Source organism: Esox lucius, chromosome 19, assembly GCF_011004845.1.
Source record: "Esox lucius isolate fEsoLuc1 chromosome 19, fEsoLuc1.pri, whole genome shotgun sequence".
In the NCBI taxonomy this organism is placed as follows: Eukaryota; Metazoa; Chordata; class Actinopteri; order Esociformes; family Esocidae; genus Esox; species Esox lucius.
Window position 1 is genome coordinate 36616518 of NC_047587.1, and position 24586 is coordinate 36641103.

Below are 24586 nucleotides of genomic sequence, written 5' to 3' on the forward strand. Positions count from 1 at the left end.
AACACATCAAGCTAAACAGATGATTCACTAAAATGTATTTTTCAAATAAACACAAGATACGTAGTTGGTTTAAATTCTTTATTTATCCAATGTGTGTTGAGGTTTATGCCACCAGAGCTGAAGCTGTAGAGGACTCGCTGTAGAACAGAAAATTGAAACAAATTACAATAGCTACTCAAACCAAAAGTGAAATAGTTGCCTGGCATTTCTAACATTGCTTTCATCACATGGCTTTACTTTCCAACACATTTGTTTTAAATACTGACTTTCACATTCTATACATTACAATCTGATCCACGACTTGCATGAATCAACCCACGTGATTAAAATGGCCAGTGTTGGCAACCTCAGGATCTCTACTAAACAATTAAATATTTTAAAGACTTGTATGAAGGGGACTGGCAGAGTTGGCACAGTGTAGCCACTCCGCTAATTTACCTCCAGCATTACTCTCGCATAAAAGAAATATCCTTGATCTTACAGGGTAAAGAGCAGGACAATGAATTATGCATGGTATATGACAGGTCTGACAGTAATAACAGACCTGTCAGGGGCTTAAATAACATCCAACAGAGCCCTTGTCCATAACAAAACATTTACCTAACTAGTTACTATAGTAAAAAGTGATGGTACGTACTACTTCCAGTTGGGAGCAAGGACTCTCTTGGTCTTGTAATAACGGGCCAGTCTGTGGATCCTGCTTTCGGTAAGAATCAAACGGAACTTGGCATCCTTGTCCTGGACAAAAACAAACAAGAAACAAGAAAGTTATAGGCATTTCCCCCAAAACAGCATGTTGTGCCTAACAGATTGAAGAACACGTTGGGCTTCATGTTTTATTACTATCACTACTTTTATGTAGGTCAAACCTAAATCATACTGCAAAAATGTATTGGACAACTGGTCCATTCCTACTACTAACAGGCCTACATCAAATATCCTAATTATTAATAAATGAAGTTATGGGAAGGGGTTCACCACTCTGAAAGACTGCACAGACAAATAGTGCAACAAAATTGTTTCTCAATGTAAAATTGCAAAGAGTTCAGGGATCTCATCTGCAGTACATAATATCATTGAAAGATTCAGAGAAATCTCTGCAGGCAAGGGTCAGGGCCAGAAACCAAAATCGGATGGATGTGCTCCAGTGGCGTCGTTAGGCCTGGGTGTCCGGGGCTATAGCCACAGATCTTTTATGAATAGCCCCGGATCTCAAATGTAACACCCCAAAATAGCTCTTGATCTATTCATTTATAATTCAGATTACGCATTATGACTACGTAGACGTATAGGCCGCTAGCATGTACATCAAAATCTGGCTTATAAACAGTTCAAAAGCCAGCATCCGTGATGGTATGGGGGTGCATAAGTGCACATGACATGGGTGACTTGCTCATCGGTGAAGGCGCCATTGATATGCTGAACAATATATACAGGTTTTGGAACATATGCTGACATCAAGTCATCTTTTTCAGGGAAGGCCTCGCTTATTTCAGCAAGACAATGCCAAATCACATAACAGCATGGCTCCGTAGTAAAATAGTCAGGGTGCTAAACTGGTCTGCGTGCAGTCCAGACCTGTTACCCATTGAAAAAATTTGGCGCATTATGAAATGAAAAATACAACAAAGGAGACCCCGAACTGTTGAGCAGCTGAAATCCTATATCACACAAGGGACAATGCCCCACTTTCAAAACTAGAACAACTGGTCTCAATTCCCAAACGCTTACAGAGAATTGTTAAGAGGTGATGCAACACAGGGTAAACATGACCGTCACAACATTTTAGAAATGTGTCACTGGCATCAAATTCAAGATGAGCATGTATTTTTTCTGTTTTTATTAGCATTTTCCACAGCATCCAAACATTTGGAACTGGGGTTGCATTGCAGTATGCCCAAATTGCAAATAAGTAGGATACATTATTGCACCACCAGTGTCTGTAGGAGCAGACATCATATCCTACTTAGCCACAGCATATAATATTTAGGACTTTTCCATTTTTTTTCCATTAGTGTGGGGGCTCATTTACTTCAAAATGATTGTTTATACAATTATTGTAATTGATCAATCATAGGCTCTTCATGTGGGCCAGAACTTAGTGAGAACTGTTGACATTAAAATATGCTGAACTCAACACCTACACACAACACATAACATGCGTCAGTCAACATGTTTACACCTGCTTTGTTGATTGTGTGACCAGGTGAGGGTGGAATGTTTCAGAGACCATAAGAGCAACACCAGTGATTTTAAACACATTTACCAGCATATAGGATTTAGTTCTGGGTTCCCAGGTGTTGTGTCTCCCCCCTTAACATTTGAGCCTGTTCACCTTTCTGTTCCTCTCCAGATGCTTCCTGATGGCCACAGCCTTCTTGATAAGGTGGTACAGGTCCTCAGGCAAGTCTGGGGCCAGGCCCTTAGACTTGAGGATCCTCAGAATCTTGTTGCCAGTAACAAAGCGCACCTGGGCCACACCGTGGGAGTCCCTCAGAATGACACCTAGATGGAGGGATGGTTCAAATCACCCACAGTGTTCAGGGGCCAGTCCATTTGGCATGAAATCACTGCCCACGAGACAGACGGGCAACAACAATACATGCTAGGGCCTTGTGCATAAAAGGCCAGTCATCCATCATTACCAGAACATTGTTCCACTTACCAATCTGGGAGGGAGTCAGTCCCTTTTTGGCCAGTTTGAAAATCTGTTCCTTGACGTCATCAGATGTCAGCTTCAGCCACTGGAACAAAAGACCATAGCAGTATTATGCCATATATGGCAAAGGCATGACAACAAGGGGTCACTAACTCAGTCACACTAGGGAAAGCAGAAAATAAAATTGATATCAAAACATCCTTCAACCCAGGCCTTGCCTACATTCTTCTCCCCATTATCTCTCAACCACAAGGTGCAAATAGAAATCTTAATACATTGGTTTGTTATTCAAACAGAGCTTTCTTTATCTACAGGAATGCTGAAAAATGGCACCAGAATACAATAAGGGGAAACTGAATGTCAGGAAATTTGTTGAATTCAAAGAGTACCATCTACTTAGAATGGGTAGCTTCATAACAGGAAAAAAACAAACACTGCTTGTATATATATTTTAGAATAATATGGAATAAACTGACAATATAATTGAGATAAATCAATATATACATGGAGTACAACTTTGTTAATCTGACCAGGAAATGATAAGCTACAACCAGAATAAGACCTAGTCACATTATATAACCCAATTAGTAATTTTCTATGGGAGCATAATGACTCCATCCACACCAATACCCGCATTTCAAGCAGACATAACCTGGTTATACTTATGATCCTAGATGGGTGGGGTCATTTGTGCTGCTTTATGGAAGGTGTTCGGTGTAGTGTGGTATTTCAGGATGCACTTGGTGTCCCACCATTGCAATTCCTCACAGGGTAACTTAAAAGCTTAATTTAATTCTTAAACATGAGTTCATCGGTGTCTTTGCGTCACTTTAAAATAATAAAGTAGTAAAAGACTAGCACCCACAAGAATAGTTCACAGAGCAAACCCTTTCGGCGCTGAAAATAACTTGTTACACCAGGCCAAAAGTTGAACTGCTCAAGTTATTTGATGGCATTAGAACAAATACTAAGCATGGCCACGTTTAGGGCCGGAGTCCACTCCCCTTCATACTCCGGCGTACTTACCAGGAATATGTAGACACTAGTTGTCTACATCCACTCGTATAGTATACAGCAGACCAATATTGATCCAACAATATTGATGAACCGTGGTACTTACAGTGGGGACACTTCGCCTGTAAGGCAGCGCAGACTGGGATAAACCCTTTCTGTAACAGAAATGACATTCACATTAGTCAGGCAATTTATAATGATATTGTTGGAGCAACCACATTGACGGTTATGTAAAACAGAGGATTATGATTGAGGACTATTATTAGAATACCAAAATGGAGATAAGCGATTAATCGTTGTATATAAAAAAATAAATATATATACTGAATGAACAATCACCACTTAATTGTGTAAATTCTTAACATGACATAATTGAATATATCGTGCATCTTGACAGTTGCACACTTAATGACCAGGCATCAGTATTGGTATCAAGCCAGTATGCAGCTATCCAGCTAAACCAGAAAGCACTGGAGGGAACGCTACAGAGTCCAACCGGTATCATGAATACCTGGCCAAAGAAATAACTACTCTAGTGTACTTCCAATTCATTTGAGACTACAGACTTTGAGTAATTTAAAGTACTTCATAAAATAGCTTTAGCCACTGTTACACCGTCTATATACTGAACAACACTAATCAATAGCACATAATGATAAATGTCATACGACTAAACATGACTTCGCGGTGCATCCCTTTGACTAGTAGTTTAATACGACAAAGTCAGTACACGTCTCCACATTTTATTTACTGTAATGTCGCACGCCAATAACTGAGAAAAAAGGACAATTAATACAACTACAGTACTGCACTGCAGTACTGAAGCCTAGTGTAACTTATAAACGCAAGTAATGGAGTTTACAGACATATCCTCAAAGGTATACAGTATTAGTATAAACATTTATATGTAACATGATGTCGCTAAATAGCTAATGAAACTGGTTTGGCTGAGGAGGATAAAAGCTGAGCTATATGGCGGAAAGCTACTGTAGCTTGCTGCTGAATGATGGCATGTTCAAACTGAAATATCTTTGAAATCGAGCGGTTTAGATGGTTTACGTTAGATCTCATGTGTTCAATATGTGCTTCCATTATACCAATTCGAAATAAATGTAATAACGAACGTTACAAATACACTTTTTATGGTAAACCAAAAACTTACCCAGGAGCGTGCATACGACCCATGATGGCGATGAAGGAAAAGAGAACGTCCACGCGGTTGAATGGAACGTCTTGACGCCTGCGCCGAGGAGTTCTTTGGTTTGGTTTATATGGCGGTTGGCATCCACTGCTATTGGTGCATTACCGCCACCTACTGTTTTGGAGTGTGGGCCACGTTTACGGAGGATCTACATTCTTCCTGCCAACCCTGTCTACCCAATAAATACAAATTAATATTTTAGCTCCGACTGTCAAAATTATCTTTAAACTCAACTCTAACATAAGTTCTGCTCGCAAACTTAGTCTTAATCTCCTTCACCAGGGTCCAACATAAACTTTTTTTGGTCTGAAATCTACTGGCCCGGACATAATTTTTACCCAACAGGTAGGGTAGTTGCACTAGCTGGTTCGCTACCTTCTTGTGTGTCACTGTTAAATAGCGTTTAGGCAGGCGTAGTTAACATGACCCTTACTGTCAACATGCCATGTCCGTATGGTTTCTCTATCCGTATTCACAGTCTATGTCATGGATATAGTCAGTGAAAGGTTTCTCCCTCTTCACAACATGGTAAGCAGTTGCAATTGGTTTCAATTTGGCCACGCGCCACCTCATTCATTCGGGGCCGGCAGATTTTCAGTAGTGCAGCTGCAGGGTTGTCAACAACCCGCTTGGCCGCAATACACGCAACATGCTGCAGGGACTTGAGAGCATGTTTTTGGTGGTTGTTTCCTTGAAAAACGACCCTGCCTTATTGGCTTTGGTTCGGGGCGCACGACAGGTACGGCAGAACATGTCTCTTGCCATAATTTTTTTCGACCCACGGAAACTGTTCTTTTCACAAAAACTTTATCGCATTTGCTTTGCCTCGTACGATGCCACGTTATGGTTGCACTCTAGAATTCACTATGAACTATGATTGGTCAAAACAGAGGCCATTTAATATTATTGTTCAAAAAGACAACACTGCACCACACCCAGGGGAGAAGAAGCTGTACAGACACATTTTAATGGGAGAACAAGTGAAAATAGAAGTTGAAAGAGTGACAAAGATGACAATCAAACATTTTAATATGATACTGTGAATTTAAACGGGGAAATTGAGTGGCTGTCTTTGTCTACTGGGCCTCTTACTAGCTAGGGCTGTCACGATATCAGATTTTCACTACACGATTATCGTGGCCAAAATAATTCACACTAACGATATTATCATGATATCTACAGAAAATCTGAAGAAAAAAAAAACCCTGAGCCTATCAGTCAAATTCATCTTCAACTTTATTTGTGTTTTGTCTCTTTTAAGGTAAATTAATTACACTCAAAATATGTGTTGAGAGGTGGAGAAAAAATCTGTAACCATAACTACTAATAAAGTGTACAAAAAGATCAATTACACTTAATAGACAGTGAAATGGCTAGCAGATTAACTGATAATCACAAGATCCAGAAGGCCTAAGGCCAGAACTAGTTTTTAGAAAAACATCCTTTTCTCCAAGCGAACAGGCTACAAAAACGGTGCATCTTTGTGGATCTCTCCGGGGGGTTCTAGTGGGGCTAATGAGTCAATGTCAATGCATAGATCCAGACTCTCTAATTGAACTACTTCGACACCGTCATGATGACACCAGATGATAACCAGTCTCTAGGGTTGCTGTCATGTTAATAGAGACTGCTGTACACGTTGTACATTAAGATTAGATGATCTTAATTAAAATCAGTATCATTACATACATTGACCCCTACCCTAACATAAATTATAAAACAAAAACAAATTGTCACAAACTTCGTTCAAAAACATTTAATTCGCTTTAAGACAGAAGGATTACAGTACATACCGATTCATTCGGGTTAAGGTAACCAATTAAGAATAAATAACTGGCCATGTTAATACAAATGTAGCATTTTTTACAGTCATTAAAAGAGGAAGTCACTCTTTATAGTACGAGTGATGCTTATCATAATTGTCTTTGTTGACGTTCTCTTTAAAACCCCTCCAGATAAAGTAGATTTCTAGTCAGCTCAGAGGAAGCAGCATAGCTCTTGCACTGGATGGCTTTCCCTTTGTTGTCCACATGGCTCTAGGTCACAGATCTAGTAGAATCAGCTTACCCTGCCCCAATTTAAATAGGTCATATATAAGTGGCCTCAGATATTAGATGCCACTTTCTTATCCAACATTAAATGCACAGGACGAGTGTTCGAGGTACAAATTCCCAAGAGTGTGCAGTGAAAAGAAGTCAAGTAATTACCATTAAAAAGAGATGGTAGTAAGTGTGCATTCATAAGGAAGCTGACCATTTCAACACTTTCAAGCTAGCCCAGAACCCAATTGACACTGGAAGAACTGCTAACATTTACAGAATTGTTTTCTAATTCAATTGGGGAATCCCAATGGTTGTATAAAATGTACTATGATAAGGCTGAAGTGGAGCGTAAAACACATTGTGAACACAAACAAGGCATCCTGTTCGGTTCCCCTTTGGGAGAGTGGTTTGCCATCATCATCTTTGTCAGTTCTTTTGGCACATGATTGGGAAACACAACATTACTTTTCCTGAAGTCTGTTTGGTACGAGGAACTTGCCCAGACGTTCTCAGCTAGCTTAGCAGAAAAATCAGACGCTTTCTATCGGTCTACGTAGAAAAATGTAAAAGAGCCCCTTTCTTAAAAAATAAATGTGTCAATCTATATAAACTCTTCTGAAAGTATGCCAATTTGGTCCTCTAATTTCAAAATGTACAAAACATTACATCTCATGTTACAGTTTAGGAACCAACAAAGTAAGTGGAGGTTGTTCACTACAACGAAGCACCGCCCACCCAACTCCTAGACTAGCTCCTATTCCTTAGACATCTGTGCAGACCTGTGAAAGGTTGATGTTATAACCATATTGCTTATATCTATGTGTTATTTAGGATCAACATAAATTGGCTAAGGGGGTAGGGGGCTGGTTTCTGTACACATCCAAACTGGGACTGAGGTGAACTTGAGGAAGGGGTGTGGAGTTTCTAGGCACCCTTTTTTGGGGGATGAGGCCAGTTCCGTTGCCCTTAAGTGTGTATTGTCTTCAAAAGGCTGAGTCCAGGTGGAGTTGTCAAAAGTATGGCACAGCGGTCAGCTTGTACCACTTCACTGTCTCCTTGCTGAGGTCGAAGTCTTTGAGTTTGAGGGTGACGCTGCCCAGGTAGCAGTTCTCTCTCAGCGACTCGGCGCTGAGCACGCTCAGTTGCAGCTCCCGCAGCCCCAGGGTCTCTTTGCTGTAGCCACTGTACACCAGCTGAGGAGGAGGTAGTCAGAGCAGTGAGCATCCGTACAAATTACCAGTGACATTAGGGGCAATTAGTACAAGCTGTTTGTATTGCTCTGCATGAGACCCATGGGCAGATAAGGACAACATTCAGTTCAGTTTTTATACTTTTAATAAGGCTATTTGAGAACAAATTCTCAACTTCAATAACGACCTGTTATTAGCTAGGACAACAGAACCTTAATGAAACTGACATCACATACCATCTCGTTAAAAGTGGGATTCCTGGTCTTCCTCGAAATCTTTGTTTTGCGCTTGGAGGTTTTGTTGGGGTCTGGGAGAAGATAGGTTTTCACATAAGGGTTGGGGTCCGTCCCATCCTCAGACACCTGTGAGCAGGAGGACAGGATACAGACATCATGGTCAGTGAGGAATTAGCTTAGGCTAAACAGAGGATTCACAAACACAATTCAATGTGGAAGAATTGAGGAAAATACTGGCCAGGTCTCGGATGTGCATGACCATGATGAAGAGCGTGTTGTTCCTGTAAGACACGGACAGCTTCACCTCGCCCTCCACCCTGCTCGAGGTGGGACTCAGCGGAGGCGTCTCTGCGGAAACAAATCCTGCCTTTAAAAATGATGGCTGTGACGATGGCCGTTCAGAGTGGGTCGGACATAGATTTACCTGCTTTGGCCGTCGCCTCAAAGCCTTCCGTCTTGTCGTCTCTCGCGATCGGATGGAAGAATGTATAAATGAGATCACACTGAGGGAGATGGAGAATAGTCAGTGACAATGGTGTACTGGGCATTCAGTAGAGCAAATGGAAATGGAGAAAAAAGTGAATACTGAGATAAATTTGCCTCAGTTGATCTGATAGAAATAAACAGAACGATGTTAAATTACATTAATGTGCGACACAGTTTCTTTAAATATATTTAGTGTCCTTTAAAGTATTGCTTATAGTTTGTTATTGGTAGCCATCGTTAAAGGATACTACATTAGTGAAACAATTTCAAACACACATTTATCTCATATATGCTACTTACTGCAATGAAAAGTATCAGTAAAACTCTTGCAGTAACTGGTTCATTTTGTCAGTATGGATGATTTGCATTCCATGGTCATGGGTTAGGTTTCATAACCCTGTGTCAATCACCTGTGTGACATCTGTGGAGCTCCTCATCAGGTTGTGGACGTAGCTGTTGAGCTCAATCTTCCTCTTGGCCGCCACTTCCTTGATGTGCGTCCGGCCCAGCACCATCTTATTAGGAAACCTGGGGAGGGGACGGGGACACCAAGGGTTTGTGGGCTACACTACACAGTCCAAGGGTTGCATTCATGTCCACGCAAACAAGGTTTAACATTTTGAGTTAAAACTAAATGGTATCTATGTGCATTCCGAGGTTACATTTGGCTCTATGGTCAATAAGGCAGCCTTTCCAAAGTTTGTCTGGTATGAGGGTCCTGCTCTGACACTTTCTGTGTCACTATGAGCCAGCCAAACATGTGTTCTTAACAAACGCCAAAGTACACAAATATAATATATATTTTTAAATTCACATGGACTTATTTTGTCATGCTTGTGTAAGTGCATATATGTTTACCCAGGCAGTTTCCACAGAGGGAAGAGGATGCACAGCTTGTTGTGCAGCTCTTGAAACTCGTCAAAAGTGCGAAAGAGGAACTGGGCCTCGCTCTGCCCATCTCGCCTGAGCTTCACCACATAGGTCTACAGAGGGAGGAGGAAGATGTGAACAACAATGGATATGCGGCAGTTACATTTCTACTGAACCTTTTGAGAATTCTGACAATTCATGTTGTGACACTTCCCTAAATGAGCATAGGCCAATATGAGCCTTATGGCCCCCCCCCCCCCCCACACACACACACACCCACCAGGGCAGCAGCGGCGAGACCCCGTAAAGAACACGAAACTCAGCACATAAATGTATGTTAATGTATGGGTTTAACACTCACATAGTGCTTGTCTGGGTTGTATCTCTTCTGGAAGGAGAAGATGGAGGCGTCGTTGATGCGGCCCTCCTGCTTCAGTGTGTATGTCCTGGGTGAGAAGGAGAGGATGGGCTCGTCGTTGGATGGCAGGCCCGAAAAGCGCAGCTGGGCCAGGTTGTGGATGAAGAAGTTGAACTTGGTGGCCACGCTGCCCAGGCTGGACTCTATTAACCTGGAGAGAGAGAAGAGGGTTTCAGGAATGGATATAATGCTGATAAATGGTATACTAATCTTTAACTTGTCTATATGAAGTTGGTCATTCTGTTTTGAGTGTTCATCTGCTTTCCCTCTGTGATAAGAGTAGTTGTTGAGATAATACATTTAACAGAAACACTAAAGGTATTCAATAATATTGCTCTGCTGCCACCTACTGGGAGTTGTGAGGTGGTACTACAGAAGTAAATTGAACATTATTGACCATAAAGATCATATACCTTTTCAAAAAAGGCATGACGGTGGCTGAATACAGCAAATCATATGTTTGCCAAATACCACAACACCTGATATCCCTCATCAGTGTATTAAAACAGTTACCAAACGGTTGGACCCCCCGGGTTTATCTGTATGTACGAACGTCTATGTACCTACCTGGTGAAGAAGATGGTGGCCTCCGCGTCAGTGGTCTGAGGCTGCAGAGAATCATACACGTACTTCAGGTCCTGAGATCCGGTCAGTTCTGGAAGACCTGACAGCGTCATCTGTCAGTCACAGATACACACATGCACAGGTGTACACATCAATTTGTGACCAAGGGAAAAGAGCACAATACATGCAACTGTCATCCGTTCTAACAAACCAATTAACTCACTAACAAAATACTAATTGAACCAAAGGCGTGTGGAAAGTTATACTGCCTGCCCTTAAACCAACTGGCTTAGACTAGAGCCTTTTTATCACCATGGTACTGAGAAAATCACCCCGAATACCTGACAGTGAACATTACCCAGGCAACAGCAAAATAATGCTATACTCGTATTTATTAGGTTGACGCCACACTAAAGGCTGTTTCACACTGCAGTATCAGTCAACAGTCCTGTGCACGTGTGCCAAGTATCTTTGTTGCCAAAATCATGAAATACCAGGTGCATTCCTTTAAAAAGGACAAGCAATTTAGTTTGACTTGAACTTCACTAGAGTGTCTGATCATCCCTATTCAGTCTGGGCTGTAGGGCTATATTTATTTTTACTTGTTTGGACATTTTATGCCTTTATTGATAAATGAGAGCAAATTTATAAACAGGAGATTGTGTGTACTGGAGGCACAAGACCACTTGACCAGTGTTCAAAGGGACTGTGGAAAATCACAATTTCAACTAACACATTCTGTCCTGCCCAGTCAGTTACTACTTCACCTTCCCACTACTATTCAGATGCACGACAGTCACAACAAACCGCAGACCTAAATACTTCAATTTGGTTAGCCTACTTTCACATAGTTAGGTGTCTTAACATCATGGAAAAATCCAAAAGGCCAAAGAAAATGATCAAATAATTGTATGCCATAGCCCCAAGGTGTCGTCCTAAAATAGAAAATGAAATTGATTGGGTTATGTTGAAACAAAATGCTCTGTGCACCAGCGTAGTGAGGAACTTCCGCTTTTGTCTAGAAGTCTGCATTGCAGTTTCCGGTTTACTTACTAATACTCATCCGCGTACAAGTGAGGCATCATTTTAGTCAGGAGAATGTCCTCTTTTTAATAAAATATGGTTTGCGCCATTCAATGACTTCAAACCCTAGACTAGAAATAGTCAGAAAAGGCGATTTTTTTATATACTTCCACGTAACGCAGGTTTAAGCGCATTTAATACCATATAGGACCAAGATGTTTACTTCCTATGCCAGTTGTTATTTTTCAGTTTTGTTGTGAAATGAGGTTACAGTAGTAAAATAAAAGAGGATACCTGTTTTGGTGCTTTTTTGAGGCTATGGAATTTTAAGCTTCATTCAGGTTAGAAGAGGCTGAACAAAGGTTTGTTTCAATTCACTTGCTATGGGGACGCGCTAGCGTTCCAGCTCAGCCAGCGTTCCAGCTCAGCCAGCGTTCCAGCTCAGCCAGCGTTCTTTTGCCGTTTTTGAGGCTAGGGTGAATTTCTATGCGTTCTATTGTCCTGCCTAATACTACACTAAAAAGGAACACGTCGCTAAGTAGCTTAGCCGACTACTTACCCTCGTAGTTGTGCAGATACTCGATACGTTAGAGTTTGAATCCCATGTTCCGCTTGCTTGTTGGAGCAGGGGACCAGGCATCAACAATTCGATGGACATCACTAATGCTTATTTTAGGCAGGTCTTGGAGACATCTACTAAAAACTGAAATTTTGGGTGACACGGGTGATCGCCTTAAGTAAACCGGAAAATGATATGCCGATATCTGGCTGAAGTGGAACTTCGTCCATACGCATGTGCACAGAGCCTATTCACTGTGTTCTTTGGGTACTAGAAAGTGTAAAGCAAATTGTGTTTTTTATAAAAAAAACAAGCCTAATATGCCACTATTTCTTACACCTGATCCTACCATAGTCTTAGGCCCTACAGTACAGTATCAACTGATCTGGGACCAGGTCAGGATGTCCGTGAACTCATTACCAATGACAGGAGGTTGAGGAAGAGGCCAGAGTGTTTGCGAATGAGGTTGTAGGCCTGAGAGCACAGGTCCACGAACAGCTGGAAACGACTGGTGGGTCTCTCCCCTCCGTTGATTACGTAGGCCATGTCAGAGGTCAGCACGAACGGAGCACGGTCCCTGGGGGGAGGTTGGACAGAGACAGAGCCAGTAGCTCAATAAAACATGAGAAAATCAAAAAGAACCAGGAAGCCTTTTCAAATATTGAGCGTAGAGTTCAGTCAGTTAAAAACTAGTCATGGCTACAAGACACACGGTAGTACTTGGGACTTGGTTAGCGAGAAGCGTTGAGGGTTTCATATGCAATGGGGTTTCGATGTGCAGCTAGGCTAGCTCAGAATAACTGTGTTTCAGAGGCGCCGCATCCACACACCTTTTGAAGCTGCCGAACATCTGGGCATGGCCCAGGAACTTGCCGAAGTCGATGTGGAACATGTGACCTGTGGAGCGCAGCATGATGTTGTCGTTGTGGCGGTCGCAGATACCCAACACGTAGGTGGCCACGCAGCAGCCGGCGCATGAGTAGATGAAGTTCTCCGACGCCTGGAAAAACACAGGGAGAGAGCAGGAGTGAGACGGTCCGTTCACGCCACCGGCCGGCCCAAACCATACAGATGTGGGTACTTTCTTCTGGGGGGGGGCTGTTATAATTCAAACACTAACATGGTCGGCAAAAACAGATGGGTTCAGGTTCAAAGGTTAAAGCATCGGGGTCAGGCGGTGGTTACCTTCTCGTACTCGTCCTCGGCGGGGTTGTACTTGCGGAGCCACTCTGCCAGGGGCTTGTCCTTGAAGGAACCCGTCACTCCGTATTCTGCCTGGATCTTCCTCAGTGTGTCCGAGGAGGGCACCAGCTCCACCATACCTGGCAACAGGCGCCCAGGGCCACAACACAGGCAGTCCAGTCAAAACTACAGACAATGGCAAGAGCACGGGTGGACATTTCCCTCGTTTCTAATGGCCTTAACGATGGAATCAGAGCAACAGAGGTTGATGTTGCCATGGGGGGGTATTTAGAATGCAATACTCCTACAAGAGTAATATTTTGAATTGGGTTTCGGTTGACGTTCTGAATCGACCAGCATTTAAATGGAACTGACCGGACCTTGGTGTGAGTACCTTTGTCTTTTCCAGTGGAGATGCATTTGAAGTTGACAATACGCAGGTCCAATCCCTCCTGAAGCCAGATGCGGTCCATTATCCGGATCATTTGTAGAGCCAGCATGTCCTGTCTCAGGTCCTCCCCCACCTAACACACAAACCCATCAAGTACACACACCCAAACACATTTAATAGATGGGGCCAGAGACTCCCAAACACATTTAAGATGGGGCCTGAGACTCCCAAACACATTTAAGATGGGGCCTGAGACTCCCAAACACATTTAATAGATGGGGCCTGACACTCCCAAACACATTTAAGATGGGGCCTGAGACTCCCAAACACATTTAAGATGGGGCCTGAGACTCCCAAACACATTTAAGATGGGGCCTGAGACTCCCAAACACATTTAAGATGGGGCCTGAGACTCCCAAACACATTTAAGATGGGGCCTGACACTCCCAAACACATTTAATAGATGGGGCCTGACACTCCCAAACACATTTAAGATGGGGCCTGACACTCCCAAACACATTTAAGATGGGGCCTGAGACTCCCAAACACATTTAATAGATGGGGCCTGAAACTCCCAAACACATTTAATAGATGGGGCCTCAGACTCCCAAACACATTTAATAGATGGGGCCTGAGACTCCCAAACACATTTAATAGATGGGGCCTGAGACTCCCAAACACATTTAATAGATGGGGCCTGAGACTCCCAAACACATTCAATAGATGGGGCCTGATGTTGCCTTTGTTTAACGTCACCAGGTGGTGCTGTTTCTAGGAAACCAAAGACAAGATTGTAGTAGCTGGTCTGTTACAGCAGTGGGACTTTAAGACATGAATGCTTTAGAAAGCTTCCCTCCAAGCATCAAATCAACCTGCGACCAGTATGTCTAGGATGTACGTAGACGCATTTCTGATTAGTTGGCTGTGGATAGTATTGTGTCATGGAAATAAAATTTCTGTCCCAGAAAGAGTTCTGATTAAGCAGGAACTAACGAGGATGCAAATTAATAAACAGATACACATAAATATGTCTACAAGTCAAATCCTTCTAGGTGGGCAGATCAAGGATTTCTTACTTCTAATGATCTAAAAGACAACAACCTAATCAGTGGTCCTCCTCTAAAAACAAGGATGTGTCCAGGCTCAGATTCCCACCTTGAACATGACGTTGATCTCCTCACCCAGAGGGTCAGCATTCACCAGGGCCAGCTTCAGGGGCACCGCGTTGGAGCTGAAGAAGGAGCAGGACTATACAAACACACAGGAAGAGAGAGACGGACAGAGAGGCAGAGGAAGAGCGAGACAGAGAGACAGAGACACTGAAAATAAGTTAATCTGGGCGTTCAGACGTGGCCATGAAGTCTCTAAAAGATTAAGTAGTCAGAATGTATTGTGAAGGGGAAAAAAAACTGTATAAACCTCTCTCTAATTAGAGTTTGGCTAGCATTATTTGACTGTGTCAAAGATTGTGTCACTCCAAACAAATGGAAACAAAATGTGGGACCACCTATACAATTTCAACCCAGTCTGAAGGACAGAACTTGGTATTGAATGTTGAGAAAAGGGCAACCACGTGTTGGAGTCACCTAACACTCTGTGATCCAGTATATTATCGTCACAAGGCATTCTCATGCAAACACATCAATTCAGAGTGACCTTTAGACCAGCTGGCCCAGAAACACTCAACCACTATCTACATTCAACGACTAAACCAACAACAAAACTCTCATCAAAATACAGACACTAATTATTGGAAAACGTTTATTGAATCGTAAACTTTGAATTCTAAATACATATATTGAAATAGCACAAAACATTTTTAAGATCAAATAATAAAAAAGGAAGAGATTAATGTACGGACTGAATTACCAGAGGATGCATCAAACAAACAAACAGATGGTAAGAGAGGAAATACTTTGTAAACACTGTGAGGATAACACAAAAATCAACCACAGTCCCTGCACCTAAATAGGATTTGTTTAGAGAAATTGCAAAAAATGTCTAATGTATATATGTGTTTAGGAGATAATTAGCAGTTGGTTTAGAGAAAACATAGGGACAGTAGATCTTACAACTTCACAGTATCCTAGTCTGTCATTATGAAAGAGAGACAATAGTCCCGCAAATCACTGAGTTGTTGATCATTGGCGTTCTTTGTAGAGTATAATTGGTTTAGTTGTTTTTCTACCTCTTTGTATACTGTATTATTATTGCTGCTTTAATGTGTTTGCTTTGGCAACAGAGGCAACCATTTGCTATTGCCAATGAAGCACCTATTGAATTGACAGAGCCAGAAAAAGAGAGAGAACCCATGTGGTTAATTATACAAGCCTGGCTGCGCCCATGAGCACTGGCCTGTTTTAGGAGAGGAAAAGGGAGGGGGTGGGGGGTTCAGTGCCTGGGGGCCATTGGGTGACTGGGACATAAACAGACACATACATTTGTCCAGCTGGGAGGAACATAGCCATGCTGTGCTCACTCAGATAGCAAAAAAGGGGTCAATCAAGGACAGGGAAAAGCACACACACGCGCGCACACACACACACACACACACACACAAAATGGTGAAAACAATGTAGCTGTGCACTCAGCCATAGCCGGTAGGAAGTCAAGGATTCAGGAGGGACCAAAATGTACTGCTTTTCAAAAATGTAGTGCAGTTTTCACATGAAACAAAATTCCTTGCCAAAGCATTTATAATGGATTTGTCTGTATGGATCCAAAATGCCCGATATCGTTGCTTTTAGTACTCAGCCTGACCTTAAGCAGTTGTCAGGAAGGGACAGATGTGCAGGTCAAGCCACGGGTCAGTGTTTCCCCTGGACGTACCTTGATGTGGAGCTCTTTGGCCTCCAGACTGGGGCTGAGGGGGAGTCTACAGGTGGTCCCCTGGAAGAACGACTGCACCCTCTCCAGACCCTCCTGGAGCACTGCCTACACACACACACACACAGTTCAAGCCCTTTGAGTAGGTTCTGTGCGGTACAGTACATTTCTAGTAGCATGTGCTTGCCCGCCACTGGCCCTCTTACCTGTCGCGCCGAGCCCCCCGTCTGCCGGACCTTCTCGGCCAGCGCTCCCAGCAGGGTGACGAGGCGCGTCTGTTTGTCCAGCTCGGCCCGGAGTCCGGCGCCACACAGGCACAGCAGAGCCCCCAGCACCTGGTCGTACCTCCGGCCGAACGCCGGGTCCTGAACCGCGTCCCTCAGCAGCCTGGGGGTGTAGGAAAGGAGGGTCAACAGGGCTGGACCAAGGACCACCGCAGCCACACAGGCGCCTCCCTCCTCAGCCGCGGGACGATTTGTAACGTTGATGAAACACTTTTCGAACACTTAAAAGGGTCCCTGAAATACGTTCAAAGTGGCCTGTGCGTCCAAACCGTTGTAACCACGCATCATTCCTCGTTGGAGAGAAGCCTGGTATTGCTGGTTCAAGACTGGCACACTCAGCTCAAGCTGTTGTCAGTTTTGTACGGTTTGATGGGCTTGCATCATGAACAAAGCCGTCGGTATCATTTCACTATGCCTTTTAACAATGAAAGGGACAGGCAAAAGCCTGTTGCCACAGCCGTTGCCGGAGAAACAGAATGAGCTTCGTGTTTGTGGCTGTGTCTCTGCAATACAGAAATCCTCTGGTTTCAAACCAGTAAAAACAAATGACTCTTTTTACTGTACCAACAGACATTGGCAAGTCAAATATAGGGACTTTAAAGGACAAAATTGAAATTTTCAGAATTTAAGCTCTCCCATTTACAGGCCCCACCCACTGTCTGGGTGACGAGGACATGTCAGAACCCTAGGTGACCCCTTGGCATGCATTGCAAAACAACAGAAAAAATATCTACTTATTTCTAGCTAGCTAGTTCAGTTAAAGGAGGACAAATACATAAAATATTAAAACAAAAACTTGCTTATGTTTTATATTCTAGAATTTATGATTTTTCATATTTCGGTTGCTACAGACGAGACCTGGTCATTCATTCCATTAGTTCTATATATAGAACTTCAGAACCAATAGACTTAATGACGAGTTGAGTCTGTAGAAACCAAAAGCATCAATTCATTAATAAAACGTGAATATAAACAAACAACGGAATATATAGTTATATTTGCTTATGTTATTGTTTGGGTACTATGGTATAATCTGTTTATGTACATTACCTCGGAAAACGTGACTCTGCCAAAGGGACTTGGACGTCCATTATTCCAAGGTAATGTCCAGAACGCTTGTGTTGATCTCTTACTTATTTATCAGTGAATGTTCCATCACTACTCAAACACCCACTCAGGCTCCATTACATTATCAGTTTCGGCCCTAAACAGTGACCTTTATTGCGCTGAAATGTGTGAAAAAGCTTTGTAAAGTGAATGCTATTGTGCTTAGTTTCTAGTGTACTTTTGTCACTCACTTTCGATAAGGCGACCTGTACATGTGCTTTAGAAAAACCTTTACTTAATGCCAGTAAAGGCTACTGCAAAACAAATCAGATTTTCTTATTTCCAAAGGCCTACCTGTGATTTCACTGCATTAAAAGAATAAGGACCTGTATGTCATTGTGGGAGTAAAGGGAAAACGGACATCAACTCATGGTACTTTCGGTTAGGGAGATGTGTGACAGCTAAGTCTATACCTCTGGCCTGTGCTCTGGGATCAGGTGAAATGAATGGTGCCTCTCTTGGTCTAGGGATGTCAGTGGGTGCGCGGTAGACTGATCAAATGCAATATAACTGCTTTCGTAAACCATGCATCTGGCATGGCACTAAGATTTATTTTATTCACGTATGTTTATAGAGACAGTCCATTACCATTCAAGAATAGATCTAATGAAAACATCAGGCTTCCCAGCGGAACACGTTTAGGAAGCCAAGTGGAAGTCAACACTCCAGTTTGTTGTCCGACAGAATGCCCACATGGTTTGGCACAGGGCTGTTGCCAGGAGTCCTGAGCCCCCGAAAATGGTTTATGCTTGGGCCCCCTCACCCATAGATGAAATAGATATTATTAACATGAATGGGTCCTGCCAAGCCATGGCCCGGTGAATCCCATCCACATTTCTCCGCATTAGCTGGGGACTGATTTTCTGAGACCCAAATTCCAGCACTTCAAGCCCCTTGTACAAACACTGCACCATAGAAAAGTGAGGAACCACTGCCCTAATGGACACAAGTCAGATCAATGTGCTCATACTTCTCTTGAGGAAACTAGTGACTTAACATCCAGACCAAAGCAATGTAGTTGAATAGCAATCGTGCAGAGCGATTTGTAGCAGAAGGATGAGGTTTAAACATTTAAGACCACACTATGGCAGCTCAAAGTAGATCTATATTGATAAGCTATAGTAGACAATAAACTGTAATCCGGGCGACACGCTGTCTGTGGGGTTTGTGACCTGGCCAATATACCACAGCTAAGTGCTGTGTCCAGGCACTCCACATTGTCTTGTGTCTAAGAACAGCTCTAACCCTGGTATACAGGCTATATACCTCTCCCCAGTGACATAATCCTTATCTACCCTTTAGTTTCCTTAGTGTAGAGTCTCACCAGTACAGGAAGTGGGCGATGTTAATGTTGCCGTGTGCTCTGGACAGTAGGAACATCACCAGGGCGTTCTCGAGGTGACACTCAAACTTCAGAGCCTGAGAGAGCGACAAGCACATGGAACCAGACAAGTAGGTGAGAAAAGCATTCCAGGTCTCCATTTGTGTGCATGGGTGCGTGCTTGCATGTGTGCGTAAGCGTGTGTGTGTATTTTACCTGTACTAGCTGAGGCAGGTAGTCTGCCAGCTCGTCGTCACTGCTGGTTTCAATCCAGCGGACAGCCATGCTCCTCACCTCCGTGTCAGCAAACCTATAAGACAGAGAGTCAGAAAGGCAGACAGGGATAGACATGTCCAAATGGAGTATGGCCTTTGATCTAAACACATCTATGTTAAACATATGAGTGTGTATTAAAAGGTTTCCCCTGACCACAGATTGAACACTGACTTCACACACTGAAACTCATGTCAGTGTGCACACGTGTCGTACTGAACTCACTTGGAGTCGAGCAGCTCCAGGGCGCACACGGGTTGGAGCGATGGCCAGTGGTGCAGCAAGGAGTGGATCTCAGCCAGGCTGCCCCTGTCCCAGCTGGGGGCGCTGGCCAGAACCTTGGGCAGGCTGTCGGTGTAGACCCGACAATGATGCCGCTGGTCCCACAGCAGCTGGCGGTCGGCCCGCATCAACCTGTGGCCAAGAGGCGAGAGAGAGGAGGTTGAGGCAGAACTCCTTAGTAGTCAGCCACTACCACCGAATTTTCGGATAAACACAATAATTTCTTTGTACAGAAATCGTTTTTGCTTGAAAACTTTACTGACATGCACATGTTTTTTGGGGTGGTGACCAGCTCTACTAATGAAAACAGTGAAATAAAAAGTAGTTTTTCTTCATAGTAAAAAATCCCATTAACCGTGTTATTCAGATACTACATAAAACACACACACACACACAGTGGGGAGAACAAGTATTTGATACACTGCCGATTTTACTGGCTAGGCCACTCCAGGACCTTGAGATGCTTCTTACGGAGCCACTCCTTAGTTGCCCTGGCTGTGTGTTTCGGGTCGTTGTCATGCTGGAAGACCCAGCCACGACCCATCTTCAATGCTTTTACTGAGGGAAGGAGGTTGTTGGCCAAGACCTTGCGATACATGGCTCCATCCATCCTCCCTTCAATACAGTGCAGTCGTCCTGTCCCCTTTGCAGAAAAGGATCCCCAAAGAATTATGTTTCCACCTCCATGCTTCACGGTTGGGATGGTGTTCTTGGGGTTGTACAAATCCTTCTTCTTCCTCCAAACACGGCGAGTGGAGTTTAGACCAAAAAGCTCTATTTATGTCTCATCAGACCACATGACCTTCTCCCATTCCTCCTCTGGATCATCCAGATGGTCAATGGCAAACTTCAGACGGGCCTGGACATGCGCTGGCTTGAGCAGGGGGACCTTGCGTACGCTGCAGGATTTTAATCCATGGCGGCATAGTGTGTTACTAATGGTTTTCTTTGAGACTGTGGTCCCAGCTCTCTTCAGGTCATTGACCAGGTCCTGCCGTGTAGTTCTGGGCTGATCCCTCACCTTCCTCATGATCATTGATGCCCCACGAGGTGAGATCTTGCATGGAGCCCCAGACCGAAGGAGATTGACCATCATCTTGAACTTCTTCCATTTTCTAATCATTGAGCCAACACTTGTTGCCTTCTCACCAAGCTGCTTGCCTATTGCCCTGTAGCCCATCCCAGCCTTGTGCAGGTCTAAAATTTTATCCCTGATGTCCTTACACAGCTCTCTGGTCTTGGCCATTGTGGAGAGGTTGGAGTCTGTTTGATTGAGTGTGTGGACAGGTGTCTTTTATACAGGTAACAAGTTCAAACAGGTGTAGTTAATACAGGTAATGAGTGGAGAACAGGAGGGCTTCTTAAAGAAAAACTAACATGTCTGGGAGAGCTGGGATTCTCACTGGTTGGTAGGTGATCAAATACTTATGTCATGCAATAAAATGCAAATTGATTATTTAAAATTCTTACAATGTGATTTTCTGGATTTTTGTTTTAGATTCCGTCATTCACCGTTGAAGAGTACCTATGATAAAAATGACAGACTTCTACATGCTTTGTAAGCAGGAAAACCTGCAAAATTGGCAGTGTATCAAATACTTGTTCTCCCCACTGTATGTATATATATTTCTATGATTGTCCCCATTCAGGTCATTTTCAGTTACTCAAAATAAATGGTCAGAAATAGTCCAACAAGCCCAACAGGATAGGGCCATAAATGTTTATGTGAACTGGTGCAAAAATATTTGGTCCGGTGTGCCCAAATGAACACAATGAATGCCCTACAAACCAATGAAAGAGGAGCACTCTTGCCACAAATCCCACAAACAGATCATGACAGAGTTCACCTAGAGGGTTTCTAAGACAAGCTACAGAATGCCTCAGCCTAATAGAATATTCACCACTTGGAAATTACATCTTTACAAAACAGAAGGCAAAAGAAGAAAATTCCAACATCGGAATAAAAGGAGCAAAAGCTCTGAGAAAATAGAAAGGATTAGAGGCATAGAAGAAATTGCTCTTTGTGGATGAAGGGACAGAGTAATGGCCCTGGCTGGCTGCCTGGCAGAGGTTGGCAGTGTGTGTAAGTGGGCATTTATATGTCCACAGCTAAACGTCTGGGGGAACAGACACTACAAAATGAGAACAGATATCTATGGTCCGGGACTAAGAGGACTGAAGAGTTATTTAGGGAAAAGGTTTTAAAATGAAAGACCTTAGGTAACACCATTAGAAATATAACTTAACATAATGGCATTGAGAATCAGCTTCTGACAGGAGATGACATTCAGTTATCATGAATGTTTCCTACACCTTTTTGTGTTGACTATTTCTATAAAGTTATACAAGTTGTAAAAAGTCAGTGCAACGTCCGGCACGCAATTACAGTGCTTTAAGTTACATTTCAGACAGTAGTCAACTGGCTATTCTGGCTATTCAAGCATAACTTATGCCTATAAGAGTGCCCTATAAATAAATAGTGGAGCAAATCCTATAGCATTTTCATATAGAATTTGATTTAGCCTTAAGTAGTCTTTATCTGGTGTTTAATGCAGGCCTCCATTCAATTAAAGGGTTTTAACATAAAGCATGACATTCATGGTCTGTTTTAAAAAGAGACTATATTTGACTAAACATTCCATGACAGAGTAAGGCATTCTTGGCAGAATGGACTGAAGTGGGCCAAGAAATGATTAATATACTTTGCATGGTAGTCAAATAAATCGGTATCAAGCTTGTGTAATTTCAAGACATTGTCTGCTCCCTCCTGCTATTAGGGATTATGGACTATTTCTGTTTACATTTATTATCTAGCTATTTAATTCAGTTTAGTATTGCACCTTTATTCTGAACTTATTTAATGTCATCCACAAATAGTATATTTCTCATGTCTCTCTCTTTATATCTCATGTCTGTCTCTCTATCTCTCATGTCTATCTACCTATCTAACTCTCATGTCTCTCTCATGTCTATCTACCTATCTAACTCTCATGTCTATCTCATGTCTATCTACCTTTCTCTGATGTCTATCTATCTCTCATGTCTATATATCTACCTCATGTCTATCTATCTACCTCTCATGTCGGACTGCGTATTTGCAGTAAAAAATAAACCAAAGAAATTTGAGGCTTCAACAAACACCTTTTAGCTTATTATTTACATTTGACAGAGGTGGCCTGTGTGGCAAATGGTATATTTGCATATAGCCCTACTGTTGCTCTGATTGGCTATGGAGCACAGGTCTGTGTTTAGGGTTCAAGACTGACATTTATATTGATGTGTTCTTGGTCTGCCTACAACAAAAACATGCAAAGTTAGATTTTGATAAAGCAAAGTGGTGGCAGCATAAAGCTGTGGGGATTCTTTTCAGTGGCAGGAAATGGGAGACAAGTTTGGATCAAGGGAAAGTTAAACAGAGCAAAGTACAGAGATTGTTGATGAAAACCTTCTCCAGAGTGCTCAGGACCTCCGGCTGGGCTGAAGGTTCGCCTTCCAACAGGACAATGACTCTGACCACACAGCCAAGACAATTCAGGAGTGTTTTTGTGACAAGTCAGTGAATGTCTCTCTGTTGCCTAGCCACTGTAGAGGTGTGCCAAGCAAACAGCGTCATAACCAAGAATATTCAAAGCTATAATTACTGCCAAAGATTATTCAGCGAAGTACAGAGTAAAGGGGTCTGAATACTTATGTAAATGTGATTCGTTTTTTTTTATAAAGTCACTAATATTTCTTCATTATGGGGTATTGTGCGTAGACTGATGTTGAAAACAAATCTATTTAATCCATTTTAGAAACATGCTGTGGGTGTGAATACTTTCCAAATGCACTGTAAATAGTAAAAAAAAAAAAACATGAGAAATATGAGAGAAAAAACAAGAAAATAAATGGAATTGAGATTTTCTTTGTTAGAGTCAACATGGACTCCAATGGAACTGGAAATCCAGTTAGGTCTTTTATCAAAGTGCCCCGGTGCCTTGGACATACCCAAAAGTGGAGGCTCGGCTGCAGAGTTCCTCCACTTGGCGCCGCAGATCAGGGTCCAGGTCCTCCAGGGTGTCGGGGTCAGGGCAAGGGATCTCCTGGGGCCCCACGTAGAGCACGTCTACCATCGGGCTGGGGAAATCCACCTGAACGGCAGGAGGTCAGAGGTCATGGAAGGGGTAGCAGACACATGGAAACTTGCATGCATGGGAACACACCTTAGGTCCCCACAACATGGTAAATGTGTCAGAGAAAGAAGTGGGACATACACACTTTGGTCTGAAATGAAATAAACAAAGCATCATCTTTCATTTCTTTGAGGTTAAAACTGATCCAACAGGATTAAAACACTTGCTTTCACCAGTCCAATTGTGTTGAATACCTTAGCACTTAGCACAGAAAGGGCAGGATGTGGCCAGTGAGAAAACCGAAGAACACAAAATAGGGAAAGGACCAGTCTGGAAATTCTCAACTCTATCGGGTTAAACAGTTTCACATACAGTATATACAGATGGGTGACAAATTAAAGGAAAAACCAACATAGTGTCTCAATGAGGTTTGGGCCATCACCAGCAGCAAGAACTGCTTCAAGAGTCTCTGGAACTCTACTGGTGGTGGACAGTGCTGTCTAACAAGTTGATACAAAATCTCCTATAGGAGTTCAATGGGTTGAG

At 42.9% G+C, this 24586-nt stretch overlaps 2 protein-coding genes and 1 non-coding gene across 3 annotated transcripts in view; all 3 read right to left on the bottom strand.

The window, feature by feature from the left end:
- Positions 1 to 66: 66 nt before the first annotated feature.
- On the bottom strand, positions 67 to 4879 carry LOC105018470 (ribosomal protein S13). The gene is given in 6 exon segments (NM_001303883.1): positions 67 to 137; positions 638 to 738; positions 2336 to 2505; positions 2666 to 2744; positions 3780 to 3828; positions 4836 to 4879. Coding segments are annotated over 6 exon segments (456 nt in total). The 5' UTR covers positions 4859 to 4879; the 3' UTR covers positions 67 to 103.
- Positions 383 to 512, bottom strand: LOC114829621. Its single transcript, XR_003777507.2, has one exon. It is a non-coding gene; the product is annotated as a small nucleolar RNA SNORA19 (small nucleolar RNA).
- A 1736-nt stretch (positions 4880 to 6615) lies between the features above and the next one.
- Positions 6616 to 24586, bottom strand: part of pik3c2a (phosphatidylinositol-4-phosphate 3-kinase, catalytic subunit type 2 alpha) — a 65903-nt gene continuing 47932 nt past the window's right edge. Inside the window, exons 15-33 of the mRNA XM_029114998.2 lie at positions 23916 to 24058; positions 19872 to 20060; positions 19590 to 19683; positions 19377 to 19471; positions 16868 to 17048; positions 16665 to 16769; positions 14991 to 15083; positions 13839 to 13968; positions 13448 to 13584; positions 13093 to 13262; positions 12683 to 12839; positions 10684 to 10793; positions 10060 to 10267; positions 9687 to 9811; positions 9239 to 9356; positions 8767 to 8845; positions 8581 to 8690; positions 8343 to 8468; positions 6616 to 8109 (exon numbers count right to left, since the gene is read on the bottom strand). Coding sequence (XP_028970831.1) covers positions 7927 to 8109; positions 8343 to 8468; positions 8581 to 8690; positions 8767 to 8845; positions 9239 to 9356; positions 9687 to 9811; positions 10060 to 10267; positions 10684 to 10793; positions 12683 to 12839; positions 13093 to 13262; positions 13448 to 13584; positions 13839 to 13968; positions 14991 to 15083; positions 16665 to 16769; positions 16868 to 17048; positions 19377 to 19471; positions 19590 to 19683; positions 19872 to 20060; positions 23916 to 24058 — 2553 coding nt within the window. The 3' untranslated portion in view covers positions 6616 to 7926. The remainder of the gene's footprint in view (positions 8110 to 8342; positions 8469 to 8580; positions 8691 to 8766; positions 8846 to 9238; positions 9357 to 9686; positions 9812 to 10059; positions 10268 to 10683; positions 10794 to 12682; positions 12840 to 13092; positions 13263 to 13447; positions 13585 to 13838; positions 13969 to 14990; positions 15084 to 16664; positions 16770 to 16867; positions 17049 to 19376; positions 19472 to 19589; positions 19684 to 19871; positions 20061 to 23915; positions 24059 to 24586) is intronic.